We start from the raw sequence: 14,244 nt of genomic DNA, 5'->3' as shown, positions 1-14,244 counted from the left end.
CCCCCCGCCCCAACTGACCACCCTCTCTGAACAAATGGGCCAGTGTTCCCCACCCTCTGGACCGTGGTCCACATGAGTCCAGGTGTCTGTGGCAAGCGATCCTTCCCGCCAGCCCCTGCACCTGGTGCGGGCAGCCTCAGCTGGGCCCCAGCCAGGACCGCCCAGCTGCCCCAGAGCTAACGGTGGCAGGGCAGGCGGGCAGGCAGGCTCCGACCGTCCCTCTGAGGCCACGTGCTGCCTGGAAACGTGGTGGTGCAGAACTAGGGAGCAGCGTGGGGGTGGGGGAGGTTCACGGAGGCACCATCTCTTCAGATGTAGCAGGTGCAGGGCGGCCGAAAGGGGAAGGGCTTGAGCCCTGAGCCCGACCCTTGCTTGAGCCCAGCCTGCCCAGCACACCTGGCTTCCTCCCTCTGACACCCTCAGCCACCTGCTCAGCACCCCAGCAGCTGTGGGCTTAGCCCAAAAGAGCAGCTGGGGTGAGGGCGAGGAGTCAGGCCCGAGGAAGCCAGAGCTCTGGGCTTAGTGTCAGATCCATCAGGAGGGCAGAGAGGAGGCAGGGAGAGAGGGAGGGAGGGAAGGTGCTGGGTGAAGAGAGACACCACACCCAGTGTGCCTCTTGCTCGGTCCCTGCAAGTCTGGGGAGAGGTGCCAAAACAGCGCTGCCTGCTCAGGACTCAAGCTGTGTGAGCACAGGGGCGCACAGGGGCCCTCTGCAGCCCTCCCCCCAGTGGACCCTCCCAGCCAGCGAGCCTCGGGCAGGGCAGAGGAACACATGCAGGGCTCCCCAGTTTCCCCTCACTCTACCCCGCCACCCCACTCAGCACAGCGAGCCTCCACCTTCTGGTTGCTTATCCCCTTGTGGTTCCAGCTCAGCCAGCCCATCTCTCTCCAGGATAAGGACTTGTTTGGCTGCATGGGTCCCAGCTGGGCCAGCGCATCTCCCCACCTGGCCCCCGTTTCTGGGAGCCGGCTCCGTAAACACTCAGCCCTGGAGGGCCGACACCTCTAGGCCAGAAGCAAATGATCCCAGGAAGGCAGCGCTCCACTGGCCTCAACAGGCTGCGGGCAGAGGAGGCGGGCCAGTTCCAGTGCGGGCACTGCCACAAAGCCCATCGCTCCTGGCTCAGCCAGACCGCTGCTCCTCTTGCCCAGAGGAGAAGGCCAGGATCTCACCTGTTTGCGATGCCCCAGTGGCCCCTGCTGCTTCCGGGAGCCTGTGCCGAGTGGTCCTTCTGACAAGACACTGCACAACTGCCCTCCCCTCCTTCCAGCCCAGCTCCAGGCCCACCTAGCTGGCGAGGCCCGCCCAGCTCACTGCAACCTGCATCCTCCTGCCCTCACCACTCCATTTGCCGATCCTGACTCTGCCCTACCTTATTTCCATGGAATTTATTACCTGCCAACATGCTGTGCAATTTACTTTTTATTATTATCTGTTCCCCCTCCCTTACTAGAATGTAAGCCCCATGAGGGCACTCTGTCCCAGAGTCTAGCACAGTGCCTGGCACATGGTACGTGTTTAACCCATATCATTAAGTGAATAGCTGGGCAGTGCCTCTGCTAGTTCCCCTCGTAGATGCAAAGCTCATCCCCCTTGATGTCAGCAGTTTGAAGCCCATGTTTTTCAAACTCCAAACTGGAAGACATGACTTGTGTGGCAAGAGGTGGCCTGCGACAAGACACTAACTCCGACTTCCCTCCACAGCCTGTTCCACCCGGGCTGCCTGTCTCGGTCAAGTGCCTCTCCACCTGCCAGATGTACAGCCTTGGAGCCCTGCTTGCCTCCTTCTCTCACATCCCAGGTCCCACTGGCTGTCCTTGGGGAATATACCTAGAATCTGACCACTTCTCACAACCTATGGCACCACCGCCCCAGGCCGAACTGCCAGCTCTTACCATGGTTACTGCCATCACCTCTCTTCGCCCCACCCCCAATAGTCAATTTCAAGATTGGAAACATTTTATAAACCAACTAGAGGCCTGTTGCACAAAGAGATTCATGCAATAGGCCTTCCTTTCCCCTGGCTGCTGGCACTGGTTTGCCTCTGGCACCTGGGGCCCAGGCCTTCGCTCTGGCCGAGTTCCGGCCACAGCCGGCCCCAGAAACATCAGGCTTCGCTCCACCGCTTGGAGCCTACGTATGCAAATTAACTGCCATCTTTGTTGGCAATTAATTTGCATATCTCGCTGATTAGCCAATGGGAGGCATAGCGAAGATACGGTCAATGACCACATTTGTCTATTATTAGATAGGATTATGTTTTTCCTCTTCCTTCCAATGGATCTCCACTTGGGCCTGGAGGTGCCCGGGGCTTGAGTCCCCACTTACTTCTCTGACTCCACTCCTGCTCCACCCTCAGCCCTCTGCTCCAGCCACACTGGCCTCTGGTTTTCCTCCAACCTAAGAGGCTTTAGCCTGCCCGAGTGCCTTTGCACTCGCTGTTTCTTCTTCCCCCAAAACCTGTTCTATTCCCTCAGGTCTGTGCTCAAATGTCCCTGTTTCTCGGCTCCATCTTTCTCCACAGCATGAACACAACCTGGCACGCCAGGGCTCGGTACTTCTTCCCTGGTCCCCATGTCCGTCTTGCCCTGAACCATGAGTTTCCTGAGGGAGGGACTGAGTTTGCTCAGGGATGTATCTGCAGTGACCTGAGAGTGTCTGGAGCATACTGATGCCTGAGGCCGAAACCCCGCTGCTTCTGGGATAGTCCAGGGAGTCACAGGAACCCCAGGAGGCAGCCGGACCCTGAGGCTCTCCTGGAAAATGCACGCTTTGGAGTTGTTGCATGCTGACCATCTACAAAAGTCCTGATCCTCACATTCAGTTATCCAGCACCTGCTCCTGCTCCCAGGGCCGCAGCCTGCAGCCTGAGACAGGGAGCCAAGCAGTGCAGGCAGCAGACACTTCTGCCAGCAGCGCCTGAGGACCTCTGCCCAGCACTCGTCCCAGACCCTCCCCTACACCAGTGCTCAGCCCTTGTACCCCATTCCTAGAGAATCAGTTGATAGGTTAATCAAGCACTTGTGCATTAAGAAGGACAAGGAAGGGATGGCCTGCTCCTCTGACCTGCCACTCAGGACTAAAGCTCAAGGGACCAGCAGGCACCTGCCACCGGAAGTGGCAGGTGCGATCCAGGCTGTTACCACAGTGTGAGCCAAGGAGGGGCTGAGAAGCGCAGGTGGCTCATGCGGGTCAAGGGCAGGACTCTGGAGCCAGGGCCTTGCTGCTGAGTGACCCTGAGAAGTGCCCTAACTGCACCTGCCTTGTTTCCCCATCTGTGCAAGATGGGTGATAAACAGTCCTTACACCTGGGGCTGCTGTGAGGAAGAGTAAGCTTGAGATGGCCCCTGGGACACGATCCAGTTGGGAGGTGATGGGTGAAAAGGAAGACGTGTCGGTGCACAGAGCTGTGTGTGGAGGCGCTGAGCTGGCCCGCGAGGCGGCTGAGAGGAATAGGCTGCCCTGGCAGGCTGCGCAGAGGAGAAGTTGGGAGGGGGGCGTGTGGGCTGAGCATGGGCAGCTGTGGGCTGCAATGGCCCTTTGAAGGTGTTTCATGAGGATCCGTCTGACAAGCCAGACTGGAAAGGGGAGTGCCTGCAGCCGACACCAGGGAGGAGGCCGTGGCAGCGGGGCTGGCGCAGAGATGGGGAAACACACGGAGGCCGTGGGCAGGCCCGAGCCGGTCCTGCCTCCCCCAGCCACCAGGCGTCTGGCACGGCCTTGCACAGCTGTACTGCCCGCTGCAGACTCCTCTTGCAGCACAAGCACGAACCAGCCTCCGGGGTTGGCTCAGGACACCGCTAGGAGCCTGTTCACTGCCTCTGCCCGCTGCTCACACCCTCTCCTGTGGGCGGCTCCCCTGCAGAGCCCCCAGGCCTCCCACCGCACTCCCCTCACGCACAGGCTCTTGTCAATAAAATCCAAGCAAAACAGCACTGGCTGATGTGGATCAGTGGTTAGAGTGTCGGCTGGACTGAAGGGCTGAGGGTTCAATTCTGGTAAAGGGCACGTACCTCAGTTGCAGGCATGATCCTCAGCCCTGGTCAGGGCATGTGCGGGAGGCAACCAAACTAAATGTTTCTCTCACATCAATATTTCTCTTTTTCTGTCTCTCCCTCTCCCTTCTCTCCCTCCCACTCTCTCTAAATACCAATGGGAAAATGTCCATTAACAACAACAGAAAGCAAAACAAAATCCCAAACCTTGAACTGATGCTAACACTGGAGTCACCTCTGACTTCCCAGTCACTGCCAAATGCTACGGGCGGCTACCCCTACCAGCCCCCACTGTCCGCAGCCAGTCCTGCCCTCCTTGACCTTGGTGCTGGCCTCGCTGCACTCTGCTGACACTGCTGTTCTCTGTGGGGCTCGGTGACCTCTCTGGAGCCCTCTCTGGAGCCCTCTGGGATCACTCAGCCTCGCCCCCACCGTTCCTGCTGCATCTCTGCCCGCACTGCCCCTACCACCTGGCATCTCCCACAACACTGTCTGGCCCTCTGTTCTTCACAGAGATGTCCTGTCATCAGCTGTCACTTCTGTGAAGTGACCCCTGTTCAGGCGACTCCCTCACCCAACCTCCCAAGGTCTTTGTCTGGAGAATGTTCCCCTGCACATGTACCAGCAACTCACTGCCACAAGTGTACTCCCGCAGTGTGCACCCGCAGTATACACCTGCAGTATACACCCAGTATGCACCCGCAGTATACACCCGCAGTATACACCCACAGTGTGCACATGCAGTATACACCCGCAGTATGCACCCACAGTGTGCACATGCAGTATACACCCGCAGTATACACCCACAGTGTGCACATGCAGTATACACCCGCAGTATGCACCCGCAGTATACACCCAGTATACACTCACAGTATACACCCGCAGTATACACCTGCAATGTGCACCGCAGTGTATATCGAGCTCCTTTGTGGCCAGCACTGTGCTAGGTGCCAAAGGGCAGCAGGAAGCAGGAGCCATTTGGTCTCTGCACTCAAGGAGCTGCTGGTGTGTGTGTGTGTGTGTGTGTGTACAGACCATGAACAAACAAACAAGAAAATATCAGGAGGTGAACCCCAGGAGTAATTGAAAGACAGGGTGACGGTGCCTGGGTACTTGGGTTGGGTGGTCAGGGAAGACCTCTTCAGCTGGAATCGGAATGACCAGAAGCTCCAGCTGCACTGAGTCCTAGGGGAGGAGCTTCTAAGGCAAAGGGGACAGCTAAGGCAAAAGCCAGCAGGGCCTGCTCTGACAAGCCAACCCTGGTCACCTTGCTGAGCTCTGTCCCTGCCTCGGCAGACTCAGCACACCGTCTGCCCGCCCTGAATCTGCTGGAACATTCTCTCAGCACTCTGGGTAAGGGGTTGCACCTCCAGTGGCCAGGCCTGTCCTGCCTGTCTCCGGGGCTGAGCTGGAGGGTTGGGCTGTACCCAGCACTTCTGGGTTTGAAGGGGGGTGGGGGGGGGCGGGGCACGACTCTTAGGAGGGTGAGCACATTTTCAACCTCCCTGGCATACAGCCTGGCTGGCTGGGACCCAGGCTGCCCCGGGGCCCTCAGGGATGTTCTCTGAGCTGCGAGGAGGTTGTAGTCAGAGCTTTTTGGAGAGCAGAGGACCAGGAAAGAAAACAAGACTCCTCCCACTGCCCTCAGGATGCCTGGCGCTGGCACAGAGGTCACTGAAAGGGAGCAGTTTCAGTTGAGTAGCATTTGTTTTCCACGTATAAAAAGTGATGTAACAGCCCTGGCTGGTGTGTGCAGGAGGCAGCTGATTGGTGTTTTGCTTGCTCTCTCCCTCTCCGTTCCTCTCTCTCTCTAAAACAGTGGTTCTCAACCTTGGCTGCACATTAGAATCACCTGGGAATCTTTTTAAAATCCTCATTGGAGGATGAGGCCCAGAAATCAGGATTTTAAAAAGATTCCCAGGTGATTCTAATGTGCAGCCAAGGTTGAGAACCACTGCTCTAAAAAAATCAAATATATATATGCACTTTCTTTTTTCAAAAAATGGTATCACCAGGGGCTGCAGGAGGAGAGGATGGAGGAGTTAGTGTTTTACAGGTGGTTTCTGTTTGGGAAGATGAAAGTTCTGGAGATGGCTGGTGGGGACAGCCTCACAACTCCGTGAACTTACTTAAGGCCACTGAACTGGACACTTTAAAATGGCTAAAAATAGTAAAGTTTATGTCATCTAAACTTTACCACAATTTTAACAAAAGATAATACACACTCCCTGCTCCCCACTCTATCCTCAGAGCCTAGCACACAGCAAGCATATACAAGCAACTGTCCAACGCAGGGATATGGGTAAAAATTCAAACCGCCTGGCTCTCCCGGTCGGAAGCACCTAACCTTTGGGAAAAGCATGGGGACGAGCAGGCCAAGGGGAGAGCTGTTCACTCGCCCACAAGCTTCCCAGGCCCCAGCAGACACACCTGGCAGAGGCGCAGACTCACCTGGGCCTCCTCTTTCCAGAGCAGGGCTGCCTCCTGCTGGCCCAGCATCCGGGCAATGACCACGAGGCTGAGCTGGCGTCGAAGCTGCCTGTGAGAGAGGAGGGAGGGGACCAGAGTGCACAGTCAGAGAGGAGGGGTTGACATCCCGGGGGGACGGGGAGGACACCCACCACAGAGAGACGAACAAGGGAGAGCCGCTCTGTCTGGAGTATGTGGGCTTTCTCATTTATTTATTTTAGAAGTAATCAGCCACGCATGATGGGAAAGTTAAAAAATAAGCAAACAGAACATTTAAAGCAACTGGTAATTTCAGGGGCTAGCACAGTGTTTTTCTTCTCAGTTTGTTTTCTCGCTCCGTGCTTACACTTATCTGTGGACACAGAGATAGGGCATGACCCATCCCTTTGCACAGGCCCTGCCTGTTCCTACCTTTCAGCCCGTGCAGGGTCGGAGAAGGTGGACCCCCTGACTTTCCTCGGGTGAACCCCTCCCCCAGCCCAAACCTGGGCTCCCAGGGTGGGCGAGTGGGCCGGGCCTGGCCCCGCACAGTCCCCGTGAGCGAGCCACTGGGCGGTGCGTGCGTCTTGGCCGGACCTGACTGCTGAGTGCGTGCCTTCCCAGCAGGGCCACTTATTTGGCAGAAGTGATCCCACAGCGGCTGGTGGCCATCTGCCTCCCTGTGGGCGCGCCTGAAGGATGAAGCAGACCGGATGGAGAGCGAGCCCTGGCAGCAGCCAGAGCGGCTGTGCCTGAAGCCTCCGGCCCCAGGACCGTGCGCTCGCTAGCAGTTGGTTGGTTGTGTGAGCCAACGAAGTTGCGTTTGCTCGAGTCATTTTGAGCTGGCTTCTGAGTCTAGCACCACAGGGCCATGACTCACTCGTGATGGGGCTGCCATCTCCTCTCTTTACGAGTGAAGACCTCTGATGTGAATTTGAGATGCTAATCGTTGGGCTCTGATTTCCAGAGTCCTTGAGGGCTGGAGTGAGCCAAAGAGAAGAGAGGAGGGGAGTGGAGACCAGAGGGGGGAGGGGTGATGGGAAGGGGTCCAGGGCCCCTGCTCCACTCCTGCCACAGCCTCCACCAGGAGGTTACGGTCTTCCATGCACCCCCACACCTGTTGCCCCCCTCGGAGCAGATGGCAGCCCCTTGCACGCACTTTGATGTGGCCGCAGCCCCTACTTCCTGCGGAAAGCCGCCACCAGGGGAGGCGAGGAGAGTCCTGAGCTGGAGGAGAGTTGGGCTGGAACTGCTCCTCAGAGGAGAACGGCCCTCCAGTGACTGCACTGTGGAGGGACCACACCGTGGACTCAGCAACTAAAGGAGGGAGGGGACGTGGGAGCAGCAGGCTGAGGGCAGCACTCAGAAATGACGCTGCCCTAGGGAAGGACTTGGGGGAGCAGGACTGAGCCTCCTGCACCCTCCACCCCATGCCCAAGGCTGCCCAGGCTCCCATGGTGCTGGGACTGTGGGGCTGGACAAGCTGGCATCTGAACCAGGGGCCTCGTTTATTTTCTTCACTAGCACTTAGTCAAGAAAGTCAGAGGAATCAACAAAGCGAGGCTCTTGATTAAACAAAGAAAAAAGGCAGCGGCCGGCGGTACCACTCCCACCAGGATGAGCATGAGGAGGAGGGAAGGCCCAGCGCCAGGAGGGTGTGGGCGGAGGGGCTCGCACACAGCTGGTGGGAACGCACCCTGGGGCCCCCACTCAGTAAACTGGATGATCTACGGAAGCCGCCCACATGCCCACCTCGTGGCCCCACAGTGCTCGTCCCGGGCACCACGCACGGAATGAGGAAGGCAGAAGTGCGGCCGCACGGGGTGGGTGAAAGATCCTACAACCAACCCTGCACGGATGACCATAGACCGCCTGCCAGCTCACCCAGCAGCATTCACGCCCCCCTCAGTGCCGTGTGCAGAGGCCAGACACAAAGGAATAGCCCTGGCGGGCAGCTCGGGCAGAGCCGCGTGCAGATGTGCCAGTTCGATCCTGGTCAGGGCACGTATAAGAATCAAACAACCAACACGTGAATAAGAGGAACAACAAATCAATGTTTCTCTTTCCCCCTTCCTCTCTCTAAACATTGATCAATAAAAAATTAAAAATAATGTATGTATGATTTCACTTCTAGAAAGAACAAAGTACGGGCAAGTACCAGCTGTTGGAGTGGGGATACTGGTGACACATGGTGGGGCAGGTTCTACTCACATTTCATTTCTTTTCTTTATAAAATATTTTTATTGATTTCAGAGAGGAAGGGAGAGGGAGAAAGAGATAAAAACATCAATGATGAGAGAGAATCCTTGATTGGCTGCCTCCTGCACGCCCCACACTGGGGATCGAGCTCACAACCCAGGCATGTGCCCTGACTGGGAATCAAATTGTGACCTCTGGGTTCATAGGTCAATGCTCAACCACTGAGCCACACTGGCCAGGCATGGCTCATTTCGTGATCTGGGTGCAGGTTCCACAGGCTCGACTTGTGGAAATCCGCTGAGCCATACACTGACAGTCTGTGTTCTGTTCTGTTCATATGTTACAGTACAATCAAATAATTACTTAAAGAAGGAATCCAGCTGGGGGAGGAGATAGGATTGCCAGATTTGGCCAATAAAAATATAGGATGCCCAGTTATTTTTGAATTTCTTATAGATAAACAAAGAATGTTTTAGCATACGTTTCTACCATGCCATATTTGCATGATATCTGGCAACCCTGGGAAGGTCTGGCCACTCCCATCCATTCTTGACGGGGAAGATGTGACATTAACCAGCAAGAGGTCGTCTGACCCTGTCTCCTGTCAGCCTTGACCTTCTCCGCAGAGGGCTGTGGATTCCCACCTCACCTCCCGAGTCCTGAGTGGACTGCACCAGCACACAACACAGGAGCCCTCATCCTGGGTCTCCTGCACTTCTGAGTACCCCTCATCCTGAGTTCCTACACCGCGTCCCCCTCAGCCCCACCCTTCAGCCCTCCCTGGGCCCTGGCCCATCACACACCCTGCGTGGCTTCCCTTCACAGTGAGCCAGGACCTGCTCTGCAGCTGCTCAGAGCCCCAGCAGCTGGCGGGGAACACAGTGGGAGGTAAATGGCCCCTCTGAGCTGCTGCGCAGAGCGAACGTGCAGCCAGAGTCAGAAGTCCTGCATCTGGGCATCAGTGATCCAAGCCAGGACTGCGAGGCTCCTTGGCACAGTGGGCAGGCGGGGAGGGCCCCTGGGTGGGGGCGGGCAGTGAAGCAGCCGGGGTGGGTCCAGAAGGGAAGAGGCGGTGGGTGGGTCAGGACAGGGCAGCTGTCCAGAAAGGAAGAAAGGCCCAGAAAAAGCACTGAGGGGGTGAATGGATACAAAAACCCACATCTGAGAGCGATGCTCCGCCTTGCCGCCTGCCTTCTACCCTGACGGCTCTCCCAGCCTTTTAAACACAGTTCCCTGCGCTCTCAGCTCCCACAGGGAGAGGGGACAGGACCACTTTCTAGTTTTAGACGGAGAAGTCACTCTGCAGAGGAGGAAAAGCAAGGATGCACCCTAAACACCCCCCACCCCCACCCCGCTGCAGGGGGCAGGCAGAGGGCCGGGCAGCAGAGATCGGCTCCTCCCCCCTGGAACTCGCACCAGGCGGACAAAGGAGGACGCAAAAGCCACTGGAGCGGGCCCAGCCACTGTCATATAAGGCAAGGCTCCAGCCCAGGCTCAGCAGGCCCGCCTCGCCCTGCCCCCGCCACTCCCGGGGCCTCCCGAAGACCAGGACACTGGAGTAGCGCTCAGAGGAGCCCCAAGTGCTGGGGGATTTGGAAATGATTTTTTCAAACACTCAGCAGAGCTGGACGTGGAATGCACCCCCTCAGCTCCTTCAGGGACAGCTCAGCCAGCACCCTGCAGAGAAGGCAGGATGGCCACCAGGCAATGCGGGTCCCCAGGTACCCGTCTTCCCTCCTCCAGGAGCCAGGCCCTGCAAGGCTGAACTACCCTAAAAGGCCATCAGGCATCTGGCCAAAGGTGTGAGCCGCCTTTTCCATGTCTCTAGGGCGGCTCAGGAAGCAGCAGCAGCAGCAGTGGCCTGTTCCGAGTGGAAATGCCTCCCAATACCCTGCCTCAGGGTGCCTGCCCGGCTCACCTCTCACCCACCTGCCCCAGGCCCTTCATGTGGCCTCCCTCCTGCGCACGAGCAGGCACTGCCCAGGCAGAAAGAGCCAGGGCCTAGGCCAGTGATGGTGAACCTATGACAAACGTGTCAGAGGTGACACGAGAACTCATTTTTTTGGTTGATTTTTCTTTGTTAAATGGCATTTAAATATATAAAATAAATATCAAAAATATAAGTCTTTGTTTTACTATGGTTGCAAATATCCAAAAATTTCTATATGTGACACGGCACCAGAGTTAAGTTAGAGTTTTTCAAAATGCTGACACGCCGAGCTCAAAAGGTTCGCCATCACTGGCCTAGGCTCAGAGCTGAGGACCACCTCCTCCGTGGTCTGCGGGCATCCACACACAGGCTGCGGCACCCCTGACTGTGGGCACACAGAGGGGACAGGAAGAGACGGCGGGCGGGGTACAGACAGCCACAGGCCCGTTCGTGAACCGCCGTGCGGCGGCATCTCGAAGGATCCACCCTCTTCAACCGAGATGAAACCCAGGAGCGCTGCCGCTCTCCGCTGTGCCCGAGCGAGCTCTGCAGGTCCCGTTCTGTGCACGTCCAGCCTCGAAGACCCACCTGCGGGCGGGAGCAGGAGCGGGAGCGGGAGGGTCTCTCTGCAGGGGGAGCCGGTGGAGGCTGTGGGCTCCTGGGGAGCAGGCGCAGTCTCTCCTGGGATGTGTTGGTGGCCACACAGGCGGCCCCGTAAGGAGCACTGCAGGGGGGGGGGGGTTTCTGCGGGGGTCCTTCCTGATGCGCATAACTAAGTGGAAAGGTTACTGCTCTTTAGCAAATAAATAAAGCTCATATGGACAATCGCAAGACAACGTCCTCCCTTCCTTCCTCTCTGTTTTGGTATAACCTTAGGCTTAGAAAACACCTAAACATCACCTTCTACCATCTGCCTGGCCATCCATTCCAGCAGCCCTCACAGGCTGGAGGGAGGTGCAGTGCTTCCACCAGCTTCTCCCCTCGCAACTCTGGGCGGGGTCCTCCCAGGGCATCGTGGCAGGGTAGGCGCTCGGGGCAGAGGCCCCATGATGCTGAGCAGTAACGGATTGAGCCCAAAGGTTTTTGCACACATCTCGCTGTCAAATCCCACTTCCTACATCTTGCTCTTAATTGTGCAGCAGGGTGGGGTCTCTTTTCTACCCAGCCCATCACTATGGTGTGTTGAGATCTTCTGTTTCTTTGTTATGGGGTGGGGCCACAACATTAGTAACAAAGAAACAGAATTTCTGGAGGATAAGGCCCAGAAATCAGGATTTTAAAAAGATTCCCAGGTGATTCTAATGTGCAGCCAACGTTGAGAACCACTGCACCAGAGGCTGTGGCAGGAGGTTTCTGGGAGGAAGAGACACCTTGCTCGGAGCCTTGTCTTGAGAGTGAGGAAATGTTTACCAGACAAAGGGACGGAGAGGGGAAGAGGCTTCTCTAAGAAAAGAGGGCACCCTGGCTTCGGGGCTCAGTTGGTTGTAGCCATGTCCCGATGTCTTGGGGTTGTGGGTTTGATCCCAGTCGGGCACATACAAGAATCAACCAATGAATGTATAGGTAGGTGGAGCAGCAAATCGGTGTTCCTCTCTCTCTCTCTCCCCCTTCCTCTCTCAAATCAATTTTAAAAAATTTTCTTAAAAAGAAGAGGGAACAGATGTCAAAAAGCTTAGAGACAGATGCTCATGGTTTTGGTGGCCATGGCTGGAGCATGGCAGCAGGAGGAGGGGAGAAGGTAGAATTGGGAAAGAGGCCCAGAGGCCCTCCTATGTGAGGCGAGGCTGTTCATTCTGAGGACCGGAGCCTGGAGGGTTGTAGGCACAGGAGTGACACGGCTGGATGTGTGTGAAGGTCACACTGCTGGACAGCGGGGGTGGGGGGTGGGGGGTGGGGGGAGTTGGTCGGCGGGACAGAGCCTGGTAGGAGACAGCTCTGATTCCCTGGCGGAAGCCCCGGGCTGGTAGTGCGAGCTGGAACGGTGGCAGCCACGGTAGGATGACAAGGAGGGATGCCTATTCCCCAGCGTGGGATGGGAAGCCTGGCGGGACAAAAGGCACCCCGCACTGCCAGGCTTCAGGTGGTGGGCAGGTGCTATGCCACCAAGGGGCCATGGGCAAGCGGGGGGGGGGGGGGGGGGAGCCCTCCTTGGCAGGTGGAGACTTCTGCTTCACGCATGCGCACTGGGAATGCCTGCCGCACAGGGGAGTCTGGCCGAAGGCATTGCCTTGGCAGCCCTGCATGTAGTTGGAGCCGAAGCCGTGATGTGGATGGGATGGGTCTCAGGTCCGGACACCCCTGGAGGGGAGTGAAGGCAGCAGGCTTGGGCCAAGGGGATCCAGGCTGTGATGCATTCATGGCAAAGCTGACCCCACAAGGAGCTCTGGGCTGGCGAGGTCCTTCAGAGACACCCGGAGTGGGGCCTTTGTATCCCATCACTGGGCTGCCCCCGAGGGAGGGGCCCAGCCTTGGAGAAGGTGACCAGCTTCCACAGAGACAACCCGGGGTGGGCTGGGGAGGCAACAAGACTCCGGCAGCTGGGTAGGGGCGTCGAGTTCCCCAATGGACAGACACCACAGCGTCCGGCCCAGAAGGTGCCCTGAGATGGCGCCGATGCAGAGAAGAGGGCCTGGGAGAATCCTGATGCACAGCAGGCTGGAGGAGGGGCACAGGGAGGGAGGGAAGCGGGGCAGGACAGAAGGTGCCCCGCACTCCCCGTGGGAGAAGGAAGGAGGAGAGGTGAGGGAGGCCAGGTCTAGCGGATGGGTGCACTCCCCGTGGGCTGAGCTTGTTCCTCGCTCAAACCCCGTCGAACCGGGGAAGAGGACGGATGAGACACTGTTCATGAGAAGGAGCCACCAGGTCCCTGGTGACAGCAGCTGAGGAGAGGCTGGTGCCACGAGGTATGTCTCGTCCACTTCTGGCTCATAAGTCACTCCAACCGCCTCCCTACACACTCCTGAAAGCGAGCCAGCCTCTGCGGCCTCTCCCCTCCCTCTCCCGCTTCGTGGCTGCGTTTCCTTTGCTGTCTACCTCCCAGCTCCAGCCATGACCCCTTGACCTCCAACATGACCTTCACCTTTGTTTCTTATTCCTCCAAATGTTGGACCCTTCTGAAACATTGAGGGCATTTTTATACGTTGGCTGCCTCCTTCTAGAACATTCTGAATGTCTTCCCAGGTGAGAACCCCCTACAGCACTCTGAGCTCTGAAGAATCAGCACGTGTCCAGGTTCAAACAAGGAGCAAGAGGAAGTGGGATGGAAGTTTGGAGAAGCAGCAGGAGGTGGAGGGACGGGGGTGGAGACAGACTGTTCTAAGGTAGGAGACTCACGAGGGCTACGATTTGCTGAGGAGGAAAAAACCAGCAGAGAATAAAAGCTAAAGGTGGAGGAGTAAGTCTGCTTCATCAGCCAGCTCCCCTCGGAGCTCAGAATCGCTGCTTCAGGCAGAAAGGGACTGTGCTGAGAGGACACTGGGGGCCTGGAATTCAAGGGAAGGTGCAAAACTGGGCTTGAAAACCAGTCAGGAGCCATCGGCCATGGCAGCAGTGAGCAGGCAAGTCATGCAGAGGAAGAGCAGGCGGCTGCTTCGGGGCTCCCTGCCACAGGAGCATCTGCCTGGTGTGCCCGTGAGCCCCTAGGAGGTGACAAAGCTCTGTGTAGAGGGAGC

At 57.3% G+C, this 14,244-nt stretch overlaps 1 protein-coding gene across 1 annotated transcript in view; it reads right to left on the bottom strand.

Moving 5' to 3' along the window:
• Positions 1 to 14,244, bottom strand: part of FAM178B (family with sequence similarity 178 member B) — a 97,688-nt gene that overhangs the window by 19,826 nt on the left and 63,618 nt on the right. Inside the window, exon 13 of the mRNA XM_070428551.1 lies at positions 6,448 to 6,535. Coding sequence (XP_070284652.1) covers positions 6,448 to 6,535 — 88 coding nt within the window. The remainder of the gene's footprint in view (positions 1 to 6,447; positions 6,536 to 14,244) is intronic.

This window comes from Myotis yumanensis, unplaced genomic scaffold (genome assembly GCF_028538775.1).
Source record: "Myotis yumanensis isolate MYYU_CA2020_CCGP unplaced genomic scaffold, mMyoYum1.0.hap1 SCAF_11, whole genome shotgun sequence".
NCBI lineage: Eukaryota > Metazoa > Chordata > Mammalia > Chiroptera > Vespertilionidae > Myotis > Myotis yumanensis.
Note: the sequence above shows the minus strand (reverse complement) of the source record. Positions and strands in the feature narration are given on the sequence as shown.